The sequence below is a fragment of the Thermobia domestica genome, chromosome 1 (genome assembly GCF_964235325.1).
Source record: "Thermobia domestica chromosome 1, izTheDome1.hap1.1, whole genome shotgun sequence".
NCBI lineage: Eukaryota > Metazoa > Arthropoda > Insecta > Zygentoma > Lepismatidae > Thermobia > Thermobia domestica.
The window spans coordinates 290,649,298-290,672,166 of NC_137454.1; the positions used below are offsets into that span (position 1 = coordinate 290,649,298).

At 35.8% G+C, this 22,869-nt stretch overlaps 1 protein-coding gene across 2 annotated transcripts in view; it reads right to left on the reverse strand.

The window, feature by feature from the left end:
• Positions 1 to 866: 866 nt before the first annotated feature.
• RpS24 (ribosomal protein S24) overlaps positions 867 to 22,869 on the reverse strand; it is a 41,815-nt gene continuing 19,812 nt past the window's right edge. The window contains exons 3-6 of one of the 2 annotated variants that reach the window (XM_081726700.1): positions 19,784 to 19,993; positions 18,906 to 19,022; positions 7,857 to 7,917; positions 867 to 951 (exon numbers count right to left, since the gene is read on the reverse strand). In XM_081726700.1, the coding sequence (XP_081582826.1) occupies positions 7,906 to 7,917; positions 18,906 to 19,022; positions 19,784 to 19,993 (339 nt within the window). In that variant the 3' untranslated portion in view covers positions 867 to 951; positions 7,857 to 7,905. The remainder of the gene's footprint in view (positions 952 to 7,856; positions 7,918 to 18,905; positions 19,023 to 19,783; positions 19,994 to 22,869) is intronic. The other variant, XM_081726701.1, reaches the window with a different exon arrangement.

The window sequence follows — 22,869 nt, forward strand, 5'->3', positions numbered from 1 at the left end:
ACTTAATGATTCACAAGTGTACTCTTTGTATTATGATTAACTCAACCAGTGAATTTATATAACAAAGTATCGTATGAAGCAAAGTGATGAGTCATTCTTCCCTTTATAAACATTCAACACGTTAGTAAGTACCTAGATATAATCTTTTAGGAGCAACTTAAAGTGTAGGTAAACCGTGCTTTTAGTGCAAAATTTAATATACTACAGAAATTGCTTGAGCTAATACAAATCCATTCTCTAATATTAGCCATAAATCTCGATATTTACTTCTACTGTATATTTTGCTTGTAAAAACGTATTTTATTATTTTATATGTTTTTAATTCCTTCTCGAACTTCGTCGCTTTCAAATGAATAATTTTTAATAGCACGAATGCAAACTTTTTTTCTTTTTCTGTGGCTCCAACTATGTCCTGATTGGCGGGGAATTCGGTTTGATAGAAGAAATGAACACCAAGTATCTTACATATACTCACCTAGATTCTGTCAACCAAGATCCTAGAAGGAATGTCATATGCAATATCATAAAATCCAACTTCGCATTTTCTTCGCATTGAACTTTTTTTAAAGAAGAAAATGGAAGTAAAAATGCACCTACTAATTGAAAGCTTGCGATGAAATACTACATTGTTGTGGCTAAAATAAATTTTATTAAATATCATTTTCACTCATCTGTATTCAGTATTTTTTTAAAATACTATTTCACTATAAAATAATAATAATAATAATAATAATAATAATAATAATAATAATAAAAGCAATTAATAACTGTCTCCAGTGTTGTTTATTTTGTCTATTTCATAATATTGCATGTTTCACCAATAATTGTTAAATTAATAGGTATTTGACTAAGGAATTAGAACAAGATTAAGTTTCACTTGAGAAGGTTTATTTCCAAAATATAATACATTTACAGGTGGAAAGATCCCATGGTTTAAAAAGCTGCAACTCACTGCAAAGAAAAAGGAAAGAAAAAAAGTTACTTTAAATTTTTTTTTAATATGAAGTAAATTGGACCATATAATATTTAGTTTTCAACAAACATTTGGTCCTCAAAGGCACTCTTAAAAAAGGAAATACTTCCACATTTGTTAATACGGAACAACACAAGACACAGTAAGTTTGTATTTCATTTGAATATGAGTTACGAAGTTATTGGTAAAAAGCCTAGAGAGTTTAAGCCAATCAACTGGCTCTTTTCAAGTTAGAAGGTGTCAGCATATACTAAGTCCCAGTCCAATCGCGTTAATACTGGTTTTCTTGGCCAGAGTTCACTACTTCTTTCATTGAAGTAGTTCCCTCATCGTCCTTACAACATACCAAATGCCTCTGCATCTAGTTTTTCCCAGGGATTACCATGCAAATAATACTGGTCAGACCAAATGCTATTTGACATCGATGATGTAGCAGGAACCAACTGTTCAGTTTGCAAGATTACAAAAAGACTAACTCGTACATCTCGAGGCTTCGAAATGTTTGAAGAGTTTATCTTTACAGCTTGGCAGTATCACCTAGCTGTGTAAATGATGTGTTAAAGTTGAATAAGATCGCCTGTAAATAAAATGCTACCCTTTATGACATTCCTCCGAAAAATTCAATTACTCATATATGTAATATAGAACGTTTGAACGGTAACAATATCTTAATGTGGAGATGCAAGAATGATGGAAAGCTTCGACACACACCTAAAATGAAACATGCTATACTTTTATTTTAGATATATACGGTAGGTGTGAGAAAAGCAATAATAATCTATTAATGACTATCTGCTAAAATCGTAGTTACAGTTAATGTCTTTGATATATGGTTTGTCGAAATACTACAAACATGTTACCATAATGGATAACTACACGATGTAATACGAAAATCTACTGGGAAAAAAATTAGCAAGTATATGTAATTAGAGCACATACGCTGCAACACTATTCCTCAATCAACAGTGCATTAAAATTACTCCCCGTCTTGTGCCAAGGAAGCAATAATGCGATGTGTATTAAAGGTACTCTCAAGACCCCACTTTTTCAGTTTGTAGATGTTACAGAAACGAAAGGAATATAATATCTGTGTAGTTTTTTAACTCAGCGAAGCAGTCGATGTTTCTGAGATGGTCTTCATTCTTACTGAAGTTGTCATCTAAGATTATAGCGTCTCTGTATCTAATTCGAAGATGCATTTCGAAACAACTGCTGGGGAGTGGGGGCAGGCACATTGACAACACACTATTTTACTAAATACTACATAATTATGCAGGAAAATTAACATTTTACTTCCGCAATATTTAGAAAAATGTGAAAAACTGGACGCGAGATTAATAAGTATCCTTACGTTACGAAACTGTTTTCCAGTTTAGAGGCATGATTTCGTTAATAGTGTGTTCAATATTTTCTTGTAGAATACAAGTTTATATGTAGGTTGTTCAAGAAGATATTTGTTTAAATAATCACACAAGCAGTAATCGGGAAAATAGTTTACAGGAACAAGGAGGTCCCTATGAAAAAAATTCAAAACAGATATTGTTATGACATGTTGAATTCGAATATCTCCTCCCCCCCCCCCGTTAACAATGAATTGCTCCATTATTTAGTAAGCACATCGCCAGCCACAATTCCGTAGATGCCAAGGGTCCAATGATGCGCTTTACGGATACTGCTTGGTTGATTGATTACTGTTTAATACACTTTTTCATGAGAACATGGCATTTGAGACGAAATCTACTGCTTCACATGCAATTCTGAGCACTACTTGGATTTATATCCAGGGGCTAGAGTACCCCTACCGGGGATCGAACCGAACTATGTGCACAGAAAGAACACGTATTATCCACTTTACCACGAGGCGCTGTTGTTGATATTGCACATTATAGTGGAACCTCGGGTAACTATTTCATAAGCATGTAGACTTAATTGCCAAGCAAAGAATATCAACTTTACTGAGACTAAGCATATCTACATCATAATTACAATATAATTTTCTTCATTGCTTTTCATGTTATCTTGTGCAGACATCTATTACATCTCAGATTTTAGATGTTCTGAAGATTTATCTTATCTTCAGGAACTCCTACCTTTCCAATGTCGAAATTAGGTATATGAATCATTCAAACTTCTAGAAAAAATGTCAGACGGTGGTATTATTTCCATACAAATATCAATCAACTGTCAGGTATCATTACAAAAGCTTAGGCCAAAGTTGATGGGACAACATTTCGAACACCCTATTTTTAAGTTCCATCAAGCCCGAATACATAAGATGCACAGTAGCTTTCTTTCAATCACAAAACAGTGCTTCCTTTCTGGCAAACATCAATTTAATATCTGTCAAAGCGTTTTTGTTTATTTTTCACTGTTCCAGTTGTTGAATGACAGAGTGCTCATCTCTGGTGCGAGGGATTCGTAGTTCGAGCCAAGATTAAGAGTATGTGATGGACAACATCGTATCCATGGATTTTCTCGTGATTCTCCCTTTTCCTCTTACATTCTCATTACACCAACCCTTTCATAATCGTATGTTTTCAGTAAGCATAGTCTCCTTTAGCATGCAAAGTATAAATGTTGACTGTTAAACCAAAGTTCAATTAATTTTTCTCCAAATATATTTATTAAGGCATTACTCCTTGTAGATAAAGAAAAATCCTAAAAATACAGAATTATTAATGCTAATCGCACACAATCATTTAGTGAAAGGAAAAACGAAACAAAGCACTCAAGAAACAATACAATAGAACACATTCATAAGGCATTGCATGTAAGAAAAACTTACCAGATTCTAAATTACGAAGTTGAATATTAAACATTAGTGATATAAAAGATACTCACACATTGTTAATTGTCTCAAAAACAGATCAAATTAGTCTCAAATGTTACGCGAAAATACTTCCAATTAGTATAACATACCAGTGCAGTCATATATTACAGCTATATTAAAACCATATTGCTGATAGATTAAAACTTGCAATTTTCAACTTGAACAGTAGTGAAACCAATAAATAAATAAATGAAAAAAAAAAAAAAAAACTATATTTAACAAAGGCTGATGTGGTGATTTATATTTTCAAAGTGATTGATGTTACGCCAGGTCAAGAACTGTTACCCCTCACACTGTACAATCCGCGGCAAAAAAACCTGCAACATGAGCATACAAGTTTATTGTGAAATGACGGTCTTTTGCTCCAAAATAGTGTGCACGAGAGGAGGCCGAGGTTTATCCTGGCGTGATTCGTTCCACTTAGACGTTATGTTCATTCCCTGTGCTGTTAGGCGTAGTTTCACAATAAACTTACATCCTTATGTTGCAGGTTTTTTGCCGCGGATTGTACAGTATTCCTTCAAATACCGTATACAAGGCCAAACATTTCTACGAAAGGAAATTCTAAATAACCTCGCTGTGAATGCTGGCAAATATATTTCTGAGCAATACGTGAAACTAGCCTAAAATATTACCAAAAATTGGCTTTTATAACACCTCGGGCCAAATTGCATTTATATGATTAATGAACACCGTATTTTCTTCACAAGAGAAACATTATTTATTTAGACATGTAAAATATGCCAGGATAAAAATATAGCACGTCATAGAAATCCGAGCTTTTTTATTAATATATATATTTATTTAATATAACAGTTCACTTCGTATGTGGTATCCAGAATAGAGTAGAAAAAGGAGTTGAGTAGAGTTGATTTTGAGTTTTACGTCCCGTTCAGCAGCGAGGCTATGAGACGTGGACCTACTGATTAACGTGGAATCCGAACCACATGAGCTCCCGCCGGGAATCGAACCCGGGTCTCCCACGCCAAAGGCGCGTACGCTAACCGCTTAGCCACGGAGGAGCTCGAGTAGAAAAAGGATAAGTTAGGTAGCATTTATATCTAGCATGTACAGTAATTATTGGTTTATTTCGGTTCACGGTTTTATTTGTGATTTCTTTTTACATATATTTGTAATCGCAGTAATGGATCGGAATACTGAAATGTGTTTGCCATGTAGTTTAATTGTTTGGCAATTTGATATTTTAAACCGTTCTGGATACTGCATACACTGCTTAAAATCATGTAAATCCGATAATGTGTTATAATGTTATACAAGCAAAGTAAATAAAAAATGTTTTAAAATGTACTCACAAATACATAATTTTAAGCAACATATCAAAATTTTCTATTTTTCGTATCTTCGGAATGGTCTGAGGTACAAATTGCTATAAACAGTATTATGATCTTCACACCAACTGAAAACCATCTATGCAACTGGATGTGATACTTATCTAAACATTTTCTCGAAATAAAGACCTTTGAAAAACGTAAAACTTAATTCATTATAATTGTGTTTCTACTCTTTTAAAATACGCTACACAATAACCGTGGTATTCGACGTTAGGGTACTCTAGATGTGTTTTACATCGTTCCTCTTATGTGCATTATTACTGTTGTAGAACCCTCCAAAACTTGTTTTTCGACGTTTGTGATATTATAGTGTTCTTAGTTTGCACAACAATTGTGGTAGTGTATTTTCTTTTGCTTGGTTTTCATAAGTGAAAGGAGATAATGAAATTCTACAACAGAGAATATGAACCTGAAGAATTTTCAGCGTTGCCATCCATAGAAATTACAGTATTGCCAGAATAACACTTCCCCCAAAATCTAAGTTAAAGCAGTGACTAGGGAACGAACTCAACTGTATTTGATTACCTATCATGTCTTGGAATCCTGTGAACTATTTTTTAAATAATAGTTTTATTTAGTTTGTAATAAACAAATAGTTTTAACGCGGTTATTAAATAATAATGTTATTTAAACGCACATCCAAAGTACCTTAAGAGCTTGTAGAACTCTCCAAAATTTGGTTCTTTTCCTATGTTTGGGATGCTGTAGCATCCTTAGTTTGCAACACCGTATGACAAGTGTACTATTGTAAGATCTCGTTTTATATGTAAATTTGAAATATGTAATAACCTAATTTAGTGCTATTTAAAAAATAAAACTCTTAGGTTGGCAATACTGTTACTCTGTGTAGTTTAGAAGTTATACGAGCGTATTAAGATAACACTTGTCCACCTTGTGTTTATATATATATATATATATATATATATATATATATATATATATATATATATATATATATATATATATATATATATATATATATATATATATATAAGGAGAAGTCACAAAGTAAGGTTTCCTAATGCACATCTTTTGGACTATTGCAGGTAATAAGTTGCTACTTAATTGGGACTAAGTTCAGATCTTGATTGTTTTGTGGCAGTACAATGAAGTTTCAGTGCCTCTCACACATCCTGAATAAGACGTAAACAAAATAACTACGCTATGTTGTGTGTGGACGCTGTAAGAGGTGTGATCTTTTATTCAGTTTTTGTGGACGAAAGGGACAGACAGAACCAGTTTAAATTCGTAAGGAATTGAAATAAGCATGTTCATAAATGGTGTCACGAATTCAATGGTGGTCGCTTGAATGTACAAGATGAACAAAGGAATGGACGTCCTCGTACGACAGCAGAGCTCTTCTCTGCTTCTGAAGAGACTGTGTAGGCGATTCGCCGAATATCACAGGCCAAGTTAGAAGTACAGTTCAACTTGTACACGGTACAATGTCGGACACTGTTCACGAACGTTACGGATACAGAACTGTGCAGGATGTGGACACTGACACTGCGACAACTGACAGACGACATCAAGAAAAAAAAAAAAAAGTCTCTCTCTCTCACATTCCCTTAATTTTAATGTGGAGAGGATTTCTGGAGCTAAATCATTAATGGGGATGAAAGTGGATGTAGCAGCACTATCCGTAGTCGAAAGCGCAATCAATGGCATGCAAGTTTCCAGGATCTCCAACAGTCAGATAGTTCAAGACATCACTAACAAACTGATGACAACGGTCTTTTGGGATATCCATTGGTGTGCTCCTAGTGAATTTTTGTGACCTAGCCAAATAGCGAATACTTCGGTGTATCAGGCACGCTATTTAATGCAAAAGGCCTCAGCTGTTAGGCAAGACGATGCACTTCCACCACGACAACGTGTGCAAAAGAGCAACGTGACAAAGAACTCATGCAACAAAGAAACCTCGGATCTGGCTCCGTCCGAATTCCATCTTTTCCCAAAATGAAAGAGCATCAATGTGGCAAATGTTTCACACCACATGATGACGTCAAACATGGTTTCGTGGGCAGGATTTTATTTTCTATTGCCAGGGTTGTGACAAATGAATTTTCCGCATAGACAAGTGCCTCAACAGAGATGACTACGTCGAAAAAGTGGAAAAATGAAATGAAATGAAATCTTTAAGTTTTACGTCCCACGCTTATGCCGGTTAGGCTAAAGGAGACGAAGATTATGAGAAATGAATGAAATGGTGGAATGAAGTGGGAGAAGCCCGAGCACGGTGTTTGTTCACCACAAAATCCACACGGCGCGACGAAAAAGTGGATTGATATATTTTTATTCTACTTATACTTCTCTTTATATCTAGTATCAATATGCATGCAGTGAGAACCCTACTTTCTAACATCCTTATATAAACCTAGAAACTTTTTTTTTTTTTTTTTTTCGTAGTAGATAGATTCAACAAAATTCGGGGAAAATCAAGAAATAAAGTGAACTTTTAAGTGGTCATTTAGGTTAAAATAATATTACCGCCATACCCTAATTCAGTATAAAATAAAACTGTTTAAGGAGTAGAACCGATTAGCTTTAAGTACTGGTGTAGGTTGAGAAGATTGGTTATATCAACACAAATCTACATTCATCTTCACTGGGCATACATATGCAATATTCACAAGACTGGTAGTTCTTCAAACCATCGCACATTCAAAACGCTGGTACATGCGAATATATAAAGACTTACATATAATGATATGTTATAATTCCATTGATTTCAATAACAGCTTCATCTTTTAACGTTTTCCCTGAAACAAAAACATTTTTTCTTTTAATGTTAAGATGAACGCTAAATGTTAGTGCACACCATGCTCTCGACTAAGAAAATAAAAACAGTTAAAGAATTTTCGTTAAGTCAGGCTTTCTCATCGGATAAAACACGCAATACACTGCTGGAACGCAAAGTTGGCATGCAGTCTTCCAACCTGTGTACAAAGATCCACAAGACACGAAGAGCAATTTATTATCTCCTTTCGTAACAGTCCTTCAATTAATATTCACCATGGCAAATAAAGGCGCACTGTACAGTTACCAAACTGCACTCATCGTAAGAGCTACACATAAACAATGTAGCTTATTTTCCTTCACCATAACGTTTCTGACTTTCTCTCGTTTAGCAAATATGACCTTATGCCAAGTGTCATTTCGCCCTACTCACCTCATGTCAAAAGTAAAATTGCTCCACTGGCCAATTGTTTGACATTGTAGTTCAGAGTCAGTCTGTCTCTCCGATTTGGCTTATTGAATCATACAATTACCGGTGTTATGAAAATAGACCACACAACCACAAACCGATGAAATGAGTGATATTTCATTCATATAATGTAATTTACGAATACTTATCAATGTAATGGCAACACCTGGAGTTAAAAACACGTCAGATCACTTGGTCAGCAGCGCCGGACTGTTGGTGGTGATGCGTTAGGGCAAACTCCGTCCTACGTGAGAAGCAGTAGAACAGCAGTATTCAGTGAGCTGACAGACGGCAACTGTGAAATGGGCGACCTCTCTGATTTCCAAAGAAAGCAAATTGCTGGCTCTCAGCTATGATGCGAGCATGACGAATTTGGTAAGTGAGCTGGACGTGTCACAAGGGACATTGTCTTATGTGATGAGGGCCTACAAAAGTCACGGCAAAACCACACAAGCGAAGAGGAACAATGATCGGATAAAACCCTGAATGACAAGTCCCGCTGAGCATTAAAGCGGATTGTCACTCAGAACTGTTGTGCAATTACGATGCAACCGACGGGAGAAACTCCAGGAGTACCTGTATTGAGAACGAGTAGCATGCCATGGAAATACACGATAGTGTGGCATGGGCGAAATCTCTTGATAAGGGGCGAATACTTTAGTACGAATCCAATGGTGCCACGTACATGACACATGGTTCGTTGATGACTGGAAATACGTTATATGGTCGAATGAGTCACCATTTACCTTATTTTAAACCACAGACTGTGTTTACAGATGGTGGACGCCCAAAGAAGCACATCACCCACAGTGTCTCCACCCAGCCGTGAACATGGCGGCGGTTCTGTGATGCTATGAGCCACAATATCCAAGTTTTCAGTGGGTCTTTTGGTAATATTTGAAGGTCGTCCATGCATGACTCACACTGGCTGTGATTATATCGCTATTTTAGGGAATCATGTCCATCCTATTGTCCAGATGTTGCTTCCGGGCAATAATGTCATATTCCAGGATAATAATGTGTCCATTCACACAGCGAAGCTGTTGCGGCGTGGTCTGAGGAACATCAGGATGAACTTGAACATCTCCCCTGTCCTACCCAAACCCTGTACCTGAACATAATTGAACACTTGTATTATTTTGGAGACAGGAATCCGGTGCATACTTCAGTCTCCATCCTCTCTCACGGAACCGAATGATGTAGTGCACGCGGAATGGTGTAATACTCCACTTGCTACCATTCACAACCTCTATGACTCCACTCTACGTCGCATTACATTGTTATGGGGGCGAAAGGTAGTTCAACGCCATATTAAACAGAAAAGATGCACTTTTTCCAAGTGTTTCCATAAAACTGATAAGTATATGTATTTTTCAGTAATAAAAACACATATTCGAGCCAATACTGCACTTCGTTACAAGCCTAGCGAATGAGTCTTAATTCAGTTCAATTATTGAGTACTACCAACATTAAGAACTAGTTATTTCTATTTTCTTACATTATTTTTATATCTTTCAGAAATCGGACCGCCTAATGACATTGAAGAAAAGCTACTTTGTACCCTAAATCATGAAATCAAAAAAAACTTTTGTAGACTAGCCGATCTCTGATAAGATTCTTTACAAATTTACTCTCAGTCATTTAGATGTTAAAACTATATCACACTTTTTTAAAAACTTTTTACTGATTTGCCCCTACCAAGATGCCGGTAAAACGAGAAATAAAAGATACATTTGCCTATCTTCCAATTTTTGACAAATGAATAAAGTTGTTTTTAATTTTTGAATCTGTAATTAAGCTAAATGAAAACTCAGCTGCACAGTCTTCAACTGGACAAAACTTTTATTTCTGGTTCTGGATAGGGATTGGATTTTTTTCATATTATATATATATATATATATATATATATATATATATATATATATATAAAATAAAGATAAAACAAAGCATTTTCACTTGATTAAATTTCACTGGTGCATTAAAGAATTATGTTGAGAGCATTTCTCTTCTCAACGGAAGAGCCTGAATGTTCTCATGCTCTTCGCATTCCTTTTCTTCCAGAGATATGACATCTAATATCCCGTGAGCAATTTGTGCCTACTTCAATTCCCTTCTTTTTAAAAGCCTTTCAGAGTTGATTTGTGGCTTCACCAAGCGGAGAATTTGCAGATTATTTTGTGTTACTGTACTTCCTCTTAATTTCATTATACCTGCTTTCCATTTCTTCTATGTTCTTTTTAGCACTTTTAGCATTTTCCAACTCTCTTCTGCTTTTCTCAGCTTCATTTCTTCTTCCTTTAACATGCTACTTCTTTCCTGCGCTAGTCGCTGATCGTCCAGAAATTAGTGGTAATGTTTATAAGCATTATGACCCAAGTTAATCATCATCTTAGAAACTGGAACGAGATGCGGCATGTTGTTATAAAACTTCAAACCATCTTTCACCATAATCTCCAAGATATCTGACAAGGGAATATCTTATATTGATAGTAGCATTGCCCAATCAAGCAATACGCAATCGATAGAGGAGTGAAGAAAAGTGAGAAATCCAAAGTCTTACGGGCCTACACCCAGAAACTGGAGATACAGGGGAAAGAAGGATCTAGAATCATGTGAAGAGAGCAATGCAAAAGATACACAGACAGAGAAAGAACTTCAAAAGTAATAAAAATGACATTTACACAACAGTATAGTAAGCAAACATTATAACCACAGACATTCTCAATAACACATGCAATGCAGTGTTGCCAACTGAGCACAAAATGAAGTTTTGTTAAATGGCACGGAATAAACTAACATCTAGCAAATCTAATTATGAGTAGAACCGTACCTGTGAAGTCTTGATGTACGGTGTTGCCATCATTTGAGGATAGGCCTATATAAATTCCTACATGAATCTTGCATGTAGAAGAGTACGTACAGTACACGATTCGAACTAGTTAAAACCAAAATATGAAACCACAAACAAGAATGTAATCACTGAAGTACGAAAAGAAAGGACGAAGCACAGTGTCGAAGCACATTTGCCCAAGTGGTAAATCAGAATAGTATCAAACACAACACACAAAACTGACACTGATATTCCAAGATTCATATAGGTCTATCCACAAACACTGGCAATACTGTACATCAAGATTTTGCAGGTATGGTACTGCTCATAATGAGATTTGCTAGATGCAAGGGCGCCGATCCTTGGGGGGGAAGAAAAAGCTCATGTGGGCCACCTATTTATGAATATACAATATTTGGCGTAATTTGAATGCAATTTGTCTTAAAATCCTCATATATATATATATATATATATATATATATATATATATATAAACCTTCTGCATCTGAATGCCCCCCCACTTTACAGAGAATCGGCGGCCTTGGGTAGATGTTATAATTTGTGTTCCGTGCCATTTAACAAAACTTCATTTTATGCTTAGCTGGCAACACTGCATTACATATGTTGTTATGGAGCATGTCTGTGGTTATAATGTTTGCTTATTATACTGTTGTGTTAATGTCATATTACTTTTGAAGTTCTTTCTGTGTCAGTGTATCTTTTACATTGCTCTCTTTCATGATTCTAGATCTTCCTTTCCCCTGTATCTCCTGTGTTTCTGGGTATCGGCTCGTAAGACTTTGGATTTCTCACTTTTCTTCACTCCTCTATCGATTGCGCATTGTTTGATTGGGCAATACTACTATCAATATAAGATGTTCCCTTGTGAGTCTTTTCCTCTGTAAGAGGATTTTTTGATACAGAGAATCTTCTTTCGATGTCAGCATTACCAAGAGACAGGCAGAATACAGTTGGTATCACTTTCACCAGAGGAAACTTTGCTGAACCAACCTCCCTCTTCAGTCCCATGAATGAAGCTAGCAACTGTCAATACGTGAAGAAGTGATTTCACTTCCAGTAGGTTCATTCTCAAGCCTCAAGAAATTTCCACTCTCGTCAAAAACCTGATCATCTGGAATGGCTACAGACAATGCTTTTGCTACAATTCTGATGTATGTGCAGCTATTTTGTGATTTTCTTACCCGAGGATTAAGAAATGCAAGTGCTCGTTTAATGTGAACAAAACGAGTCATAGTATTTTGCACCAAATGTTTACCACCTGAAATTTAATGTACTTGTACATTCTTCAAAATTTGTAGAAAATCCACTTGTGGTATCTTGGACAATTCATATTTTGTTTGCTCTGGAACGACACCTTGTTAGAAAAGCAGTAATTTATAAGATTCAAACAGCCTGCTATTTGTCCAATCAATGAAAATTACTTCATTTCACTAACAGCAGTACTTTTCAAGCATATCATTAAACACCAGGTTGTGCTGAGTTTCAGAAACTTGTGCAACCGTGGACCCAGCAACTGTTGAATTTCGTATTCTTCCCAACGAGACGATCATTCATGGAAGTAATGATAAACGCCAATCACTAGTGTTATTACATCTTCCCCAAAGATCTGAACTGATTTCAGGAAAGCATTGTAGACTAGTGAATAAGACGCGTGTCAATATTTACCAAACCTTTTTGACGGAGTCTTATCAGTCCCCCATTAAAGAAGCTGAAAATAATTTTAACATGGGGCCATCAGAGCCACCTACTTACCAAACTATGTAGAGTAAAAGCATAAGCTTTTCCAGAGAAGAAAGTCTCAAAAGGTCTTATATAACAATCTGACCAATATGTAATAGTAACTTGTAGCTTGTTCATATCGTCAATATTTGTAATTTCGTGTATATGGCGATGAACCACAATCTTCCAACATTTCTTCCAAGAAATACACATCGAGAGCATCATGTGACGGGAAAGAGGATGTAAGATTTGGTTACTCTGAAGTGCAGCCCAAATTTTATATTTTAGTGATTTTTGTAATGTAACAGTGTTTTTGAAATGAATTTTGTGGTTTTGTATATTACAGAAAATTTAACGAACGAATATCGAAAGATATATACATATATAAAATGTTACCAAAAAAAGAAAAAGTGCAATATTAAAAACTGTTATCACCAATAACTGATAACCTGTTGCAAATTCACTTACAGTGAATAAAAAACGTAAGACAAACACAAAAGGTCTCCCTGACAACCTCTCTCCTGGGAGACAGAAATCTAACCAACCTCCACACACAATGACTATACAGGATGTCTCAAAAGTCCCCTGGCATATGGTAACTCTATTATTATCAGTCACAACAAAACATAACAGGGAAAACTGTCTCCAAATATGATGTTTTCAATCTCAAGTGAAGGAATTTTTTAAATCGAACCAGCCGTTTGGACTGTACACTCTTTATGTGCTCAATGTTAAATGGAAATGTAACGTTGGCATTTACCTGGGCCCACAACATAAGTGAATCAAGTTACTGTCTTTTAGACTAACATGTCGATAGCCAGTCCCCATGTCAAATAGTATTCAAAAATGTTAAATATGGGTCGCTAAGCAACCGAACCGAGAAATATGACGATAATCCAAGTATATATGCCTACATCGAGCTACACAGATGAGGAAGTAGAAGAAATCTACGAGCAAATAGAAGAAGTATTGATAAAAGTTGAAGACCAGGACAATTTAATCATCATGGGTGACTGGAACGCAGTAGTCGGCGAAGGCAAAGAAGAGAATGTAACTGGGAATTTCGGCCTAGGAGAAAGGAATACGAGAGGTACACAAGTTCTGCAAAAACGATCATCTGACTGTAACGAACACTCTCTTCGAACAACCACTAAGATGATGATACACATGGACAAGAACAGCAGACAAAGAAAGATATCAAATAGACTATATACTAGTCCGACAAGCATTTAGAAATCAAGTGAAAAACAGTAAGAGTTACCCAGGAGCAGACGTTGACTTAGACCATAATTTAGTTTCGATGAAGAGCCAACTCCGACTCAAGAGGAAACGAGTGGTAGCACCAAACAAAATATGGAACACAATCAAGCTAAGAAGAGATGAAAACATGAAAAGGGAATTTGCAAATGCGACAGGCAAAGAGACGTCTACGGTAGCTTTAGCAGGTGATGACCGACTCAAAATGGGAAGCCATGAAAGTAGGGATTACAAAAGCTGCAGACGAGCACATAGGAAGAGAAACGAGAACCCAATATAAACCCTGGATAACAGCAGAAATATTGGAAATGATGGAGCAAAGAAGACAGTTCAAGATAACAAAGAAAAGGAATACAGAAGGTGCAGAAATCACATCAACAGAGAAGTAAAGAAGGCCAGAGAAAACTGGATAAACAATTTATGCAAAAAAAAAAAAAAAAAAAAGTCAAAGGCAATACAGAAACGACATATAGAAAGGTTAGAAAACATTTCGGTAAGAAAAAAACGCACAGACATTATCACAGACAAGGATGGAACAACACTAATAGAAGAGGAGCAGATAACAAGATGGAAGGAATACACTGAAGAACTCTACAAAGGAGACAGTGAACGAAGAAGAGATAGAGAAGACAGAAGACGTGGATAAAAATGAATTAGAACATCAATTTTACAGCGTGAATTTTACAATGCTTTGGAGAAAATGCAACATGGTAAAGCCCCAGGAATAGATCAAATACCAACGGAAGTGATGAAGAATCTCGGAATAGCAATAAAGAAGAAACTATTTAATCTTATTAATGAAATGTACATCTCGAGAAAAATACCAAGAAACTTCGAGGAAAGCATATTGGTACCTATCCCGAGGAGGAAAGGCGCACGAAATTGCGAAGAACACAGAACGTTCAAGTTTGCTTTCCCACGCATCAAAAATAATGTGCAAAATTATCTCACAACGAATAGAGGGGAAGATCTAAAAACGGTTATCAGAGAACCAGTTTGGATTCAAGAAGAAAAGCGGAACAAGGGAAGCAATCCTGAGTCTACGGTTGATCATGGGACAGCACATCAGAATAAACAAACCAATTGTGATAGAATTTGTAGATATAGAGAAAGCTTTTGACAACGTAGATTAGAATATCATGTTCAGAGCGCTGAAGAATCTGAAAGTAGATTACAGAGACAGAAGAATAATATACCAACTTTACAGGAACCAGACAGCTGTTATAGGAAGAGATCAGAAGGAAGTAAAGGCATGAGGCAAGGATATGGATTTTCACCTCTCCTGTTCAACGTATATATAGAAGAGGCTATGAAAGAATTCTTGGATAAAAACGAGAAAGGCGTAAAAGTAAATGGTCAGGTTTTCAGCACAACAAGGTCTGCTGATGACATAGCACTGATAGCGGAGAACGATGAGGACATGCAGGAAGCACTTTCAAACTTGAACGACCAACTGGAAAAAACATGCAAAATGAAGATAAATACGAAAGCAAAAGTGCTAAAGCGCACAAAAGTAGGACAGGAAGGAGCAAACGTATGGCTAGATGGAGAGAAAATCGAAGACGTTAAGACGTTCTCCTATTTAGGAAGTCTAATATCCTCGGACGGAAGAAGTTAAAAAAAAAAAAAAAATCCAGAATAGAACAGGATAAACAAGCATTCTATAGGAAAAGAGGATTACTAACATCAAGAAATGTGTGGCTGGACGTTCGTAAACGATTTATTAAGACACTGGTGTGGAGCATGGCGCTTTACGGATCAAGAGACGTGGACATTGAGAATAGCTGAAATACTCAAGCTGGAAGCATTTGAAATGTGGTGTTGGCGCAGAATGCTGCGCATATCATGGACCGAAAGGAAAAGGAATGAAGGTGTACTAAAGGAAGCAAATGAAGGACGACAGATCATGAAGATAATAGGAAAAAGAAGAAACCGCATGCTTGGCCATCTTATTCGACACTCCGATTGGATCACTGTCTGATAGAGGGAAAGGCAAAAGGAAAACCACGAAGAGGAAGACCAAGGATAGAATATCTAGATGCAGTTACGAAGAAGAAGCCTTATGAAAGTATAAAACAGCTCTCCCAAGCGAGAAAAAAGTTTTAAAATTTCCATGTTGCCCACCAACCTATGGTTGAAGTGAACAAGATGATGATACATATCTTTAAAAAAATAGCTTGACTTCTTTGTAGAACTATTAGCTAATTGATTGATTAGAATTTAACGTATCTTTTCAGCACCTAGATTGGACCGACTACTTAAAAGTGGAATTTTCCGTACTACTACTCGCGTTTTTATCCAAGATGAGAATCTCCAACTGGAAACTGCAACCGGGACCAGACACACACACAAAGACGTACTAGCCATTTGTGCCATGAAGAGACCGAGAGTTTGAAAGGGGAAATGCTTTCAATCAGAATATGTTTTGCAAATCCATCAAAACTCATAGCAAGAAAAATTGTAATTTCTCATGTTACCTTAAAAGTTGTCTATCAATTCGCTTTCTTTCTTTCTTTCTCCTTTTCTAACAACTCAATAATAGAAAAATTAGAACAAGAACATACCTATCATCAACAAGAAAAAAAAATCACATGAAAATAATAATAATGAATAAATCTACAGGTAACAAGTCTCATATAAACTTAAAGGACACATTACATTTGAAATGCGGTAGAGTATTTCGGATTTGCTCCACCTCAAACAAAGAAAGAAGTCTTTCTACTCTTTCTCAAAATGGCAAAGAAAAGGGGAAAGATAGTTTTTTTTTCTTTTCTTTTCTTTTTTTTTTTTTTTTTTTTTTTTTTTTTTTTTTTTTTTTTGCTATCTTATCGCAACAAAGGCTTCGTCCGATTACAAGTCTTAAAAACTAAGAGCGAGGTAGGCAAAACAAGTTAAAATTGAGAAACGTATTTCTAAAGGTTTTAAGAGTGAAAATAAAATTTATACCGGAACTCAAACATTTTACTTCATTTATTAAAAAAAACTGCAAAATGCTAAAAAAGAACCATTATGTTGAGAAACCCTTCCAAGTGGACGATCATCTTGGAGAACGAGTTCAGTGATAATGTTAACTAGTGAGGAGTTTCTGATGGCGCAAACTAAAACGGACGGAATGAGTTGATCAGAAAGGGTGCTAAAGAAAAGAAAAGAAAAGAAAAAAAAAAAAACTAATAAATTAGGAGAGAAACTGATTTAACTATAATAATGTGTTACTATCACGTGACCTCACTCCAAGATGGCAACTCCTGGACTCCCTACAGCCAAACATTGCTTTCTTCACCTCTTCCCTCCTTTCCCCACTCCATCTAAGAAAAGCTCGCTGTTCACCTATTTTAACGTGTAATCATGTTCTCACTTTTCTGTACCAAACAACTGATTCTCTCTCTCTCTTCGGGATTATTTTGTTCCAACGCTCATTCACTCTTAAAATAATATATAATAAGCGTTCAAGTGGACTCCTTGTTGAAACACAGGGTCATATGATAATGATACCAGCTGTAAATTCAGTTTAGTGGTCATAGATGGAATGCGTGGTGGCAAAAAAGGAATAATAATGAACAGGAAGGGTGGATTAATAAATAAATACGAAATATACGGGAAAATTACTGAAAAGAAATGTACGTAAATTAATGGAAAAATTAGTACATATATAAACAAAAGATAATGCAAAACAAAATATATATGCAGTATGTAGAAAAAAAAATGGTATAGAGTAGGGATTCTCAACCTATGGTACGCGAGTCGCTGGTAATGATTGGTTGGGTGGAAAAAGTTGAGAAACCCTGGTAAAAAGGTTTTGAAAAAAGTACGGAAAGACGGGGCAAGTAGTGAGGTACGGTATGATAGACAATTAAGACCAGATCGTGTATTTAATGGAATACAGTGTCTTTTTATCTCTAGAAACACAGAAGACTAGAGGAAGGATTGGTAGATGGGGGATTTAACCGCTGCAGGAGAATTGTGATTGTTCGTGCAAGAGAGATATATAGGCTCTTCATCGGATGAGAGGGGAGAGAACAGTTGGAAAGGGGAGGGTTGAAGAATGAAGGGGTTTCGGGGCGTTCGTGTAGATGTAATCATTCAGGACACATCACAATAATTAAATACACTGTTATAGCTGTTAAAAAAAAAAAAAAAAAATCTTCTCATCTGATTCATCAGTTTCTCTTCCTTCGTACTCTTACCGATCAACCAATTCCGTTAGTTTTATCTTTCTCCACCTGAAACACACCTACTTTCATCCAAGCAACATTATCACTAAACTCATTCCACGGTAACATCGACATCGGACAGCTGTTTTCTTGCTTCTTGATTTTTCTCCCCCTCCCCCCCCCATCTGATGAAGCGTTTACCAAACGTGCTTATACCTGCTTTTCAATGTATGATTATGTTTTCTCTACTTTCTACTAATTCATTTTCCATTCCCGCTTTTTGACTTCTTCGTTCCAAATCCTCTACAAAAAGCTTCACCCGATAGGAAAAAATAAAATAAAATAAATCCACGACATTACGCCAAATAGCTTAAGTGTTATCACATTAGTACATGACTCGGCGTTAATCTTACAGAAGATTTGTATTGTGTCAAAAATAAATGGTACTTTGTAACTCAAAACTTTTAATGTATAAACTAAATGCATTAAGTTATGAGTTGACTTACACATGGCAAAACAAATAATGGAAGTAAAATTAACATTTCATGTACCAGGGAAGCTTACCTTCTTTCCTGCAGCTGCGCCTACTTTAGCTTTCTTCGTACCTCTAACCTTCTTCATCCTGTTCTTTCTTTCTTTACGCTGTTTACGGGTTTGTTTCTGTTTTTCATAAAGTCCATGCTGAAAGAAAATATAGAGTAATAAGTACGATAATAACACATTACAATCATGAAACGAAACTCCAATTACCATTAGAAGTGTTTCGGAATGTTAAAAAGAGTTTCAAAGCTCTCCTTTTGTTCTCATTGGGAAGAAATTATGTATATAATCATGTAGACTTTTATTACCGAGCTAGCGCTAGGAAAGGTTCAATACAAGATAGCAAAGGTCAGCCAACTAATTAACGACCTGAAGGAGAAAGCTATGTTACCATAGAGGATTCTATCGATCAAATAATAATAATAAAAACTAGGATTCCATGAAAATGAAGCAGTACGGTAAATATGCTGCAGTGTATTTAAGAGTTTTATATAATTTGGAGGTGAGAAGTGCATTCTCTTCAATGCTAGGGAACTTTATTTCAGTTACAACTATATTTCTTAAAGAAAAATACAAATAGTGACGCATAAAATGGAATTTACGAAAAGACTACAACATTACATTGCCTGAGTAATAATCTTCCTTAGAGCATCTTTCCCTAATGAAATAACTATTGTTAAGCTGCTTTTCTTACAACCAACTGATAAATACTAACTGCGCAGATTCTTCCCTAGAACAACTCAGTAAGATTTTCATGAAAACTACAGAGGAATAATTCCTATCTTATACACTGACAATTTTCTCCTCAAGGTACTTTGAACAGACATTAAAATTAAAACAATTAGTACGCATCATTAAGTTCTATCTCTAAAATAAGAAAATCAAAACAGCCTATTACTTACCCTTGCTAACCTATATTTAGGTTCAAATTTCTTAGCGAAGTCCAATGTGTCATATATGAGTGCAAATCCTGTTGATCTGCCGCCACCAAAATTCGTTCTGAAACCAAAGCAAAATATAACATCTGGAGTGACTTTGTACATTTTTGCTAGCTTCTCTCGAATTTCTGTTTTCGGAATTGACGCCTGACCAGGATGTAGCACGTCTACAACCTGAAAAATTAAGGAAAGAACGTTCGCATATAATCAGAAGTATAATATTGCAATAAAGAATAAAGCAACAGAAAAAGCAAAGGAAAAGCGTACTAGCTTAAATTACTTTGCTTGTACTGAAACTGCAAGTTCATCTTGAAATGCTGAAACAAATTGAAAACCTTCAGTACGTGTTTAATGTATCTTCTGTGGAGAATGTTGAATTATATTTTTCATATTTTCTCAATAACATCACCTACGAATTTAGAATTAATATATTACGAACTCTTGAACCCACAACACTATTGCAGAGTAATCTATAAAATAACTTACTAACTGTAGTTACGCTCTGTTCGCTGTTACATGCATTAAGACGAAAATTTATTTGTTCCGTGTAGCCAATGGAACTTACTTTATTTTCTTGCTTTGCGTTTCACTATTTCATAATTCATTAGCGCTTCTCTCTTGCTTTCCACTCAATTATAATGACGCAAAGACTGCTGAACAATGCCCAGGCATTTAAATTATACCATAAACTATCGCACTGAAACAACCTCGACACAATTAGTCAGGAAAGTTGAAGTAGCTGGTCAGGGATACACTTATAAATAATATTCAGCAGTTCTTCGCTTTGTTTCTTAGTGAACACTGTTTGCATTATGCGTTTTTGTAAGTTATAGAAAATGTCTTACGAAAAGGGTTATCAATTTTCTCTTTCAAAATCGCTCTTCCTAGAATTACTTTAGTTTATATTTTTAAGTAAAAGTAAAAAAGATATCGCATAGGTAAACAACACAGAGATTTCATGAAATAGTAACAAAATTTGGAACCCATTATAGTAAATTTCAGACTGATACTACTTGTTCTTTCTGACAGCTCGCTGCGCGCACGTGATGCTCAATGCTGTGTTGCCAGCTTTTGCGTTGGGCATTGAACTAAGAATTTCTTCGCTGCAAGTAAATCTCAGTTTTATAAAATTAAATGACAAAAAAACTAGAAAGAATGCTCTCAATAAGCAGCAGATTCACTACTCAAGTTGATATTCGACTAAAACAATTTGCATTTGTTTATATTCAAATTGGCAATGTGCGGAAAGGATGGAATGTTTACCATTGCAGAGCGAGAGAAATGAGCCACTATAATTGGCTGAACGTGCTTTTGCCATAAAAACAATTCTCCTTGCCTGACTGGTATGACCACGTGCAGGAAGGAAACCAGAAGAAAGTAACTATCAGAAAGGACAAGTTGTATCAAATGAAGTGTAGGTTAAAATTTGGAACCCAGTATAATACATTTCAGACTCAAGCTCAGTGAAACAAAGAAAAAAATGTCATAAACGATGGTAATAGCACGGTAAAACTGACAAAGGTTCTTTAGCAGTTCTAGTGAAAAAATTAGGACCAGTCTGTATAAATTAAACAAATATTTTTTTTAAAAAAATGTTCTCCACCATTTCAGATATTTTTCAAATTTGGTGAACATGTTTGTTTACCCAAACTATAAACACCACATAAATATTTCATGTATGTGTTGCACTGTTTCCGTGTTAAGTCATTATAAAACATAAAAATGGGATATGTCACACAGTTTTTTTAGCAACTTCTTGAACACATATCATTGTAGTTGAACTACTGCACTGGGAAATAAGATTTTTGTGTTGAAATACGCAAACTAAAATTAAATAAAAACTTTTACTATAAATTAAGTACTCACGTATTTGCATTCCTTAATACCGAGTAAACTTTCCTATATTTCGGTTATATTCGACAGTAACTTTTAACGGGATTCCCACTTCAACTAAATAATCGACTTCACGGTGATCATGCTCTACAATGTTTCAGTTTCAAGGCTGGGAGTTTATACTGGGATCAAGGAACATGTGACCGACACGTGTTCCGTCGACTGAAATTCCACTGTATTTTCATTACGCAAGTCTTTTGTCAGAACGCTATTTAATTACACAGCATGTGAGGATAATGACTGGGAAGTGAGACGAACTTGAGAAAACCAGAAAAAAATTGGCACAAGTTATACTAAGTTACTTTTCGTCGAAGAGTCTGCGTGAAAAAACAGACCATTATTCAATACGAATTACGGCCTTAAGCTGAGATATTGGGAAATTATTTACTGATATTATTTTGCAAGCTAACAAAGTACGATGTTCAGGTATTTTCGACCATGACCGCAATTTTGTGAACAGGCAAGTTTTGAAATTATATTCCTCAGGAAATCATGAAAATCTTTTTCATTGCAGAATCATTTTGACTTTTTTTCTGCATCAATGCAGCTTATTGTATTAGTTCTTTCGTCACAGGTTTAAAATAAAAATTACCTTGCGTCCCGCTCTCCCAGTGTGGATGGAGTATTCTGTCGTCGTGATAATCCCAAATTTTGTTAACCCAGGGAAGCGGATACACAAGAATGCAAAGCATGAAGGTTGATTGAGGCTATCGCTTGTTGAGTTTCCAGTTAATGTGCCAACATTCGTCATTAATTCGTGAAAATGAAAAAGAAGTCACGATGTCAATGTGACCAGGAATATTTTCGAACTAAATAGACTGCTGTTGTAGAATCCAGTCTCGCAACAGTCTTCATTTCTTGATCTACAATTTGAACCCGCGGTGAAGTTGATATGTAATTGTACTTGTGCGAGCAGTTTTTCGAGATGTAAATTTGACTGGAGACTCCGAATTACAAATACTTTCTCCTCCGTCAATTAATGTGAAACTGATGTGCTTACTGTTGTGAAGCTCGGAATCAGAAGATTCACTTTCTGATATCTCAAGTTTAAAGGCGTCGCAAGTCGCCGACAATATTCGTGAATGTGTTGTAGAACTTCCACAACTGTGACAATCGGGGGTGCAAAGCACCAGGACCCCCACACTAAAGCCCACGAT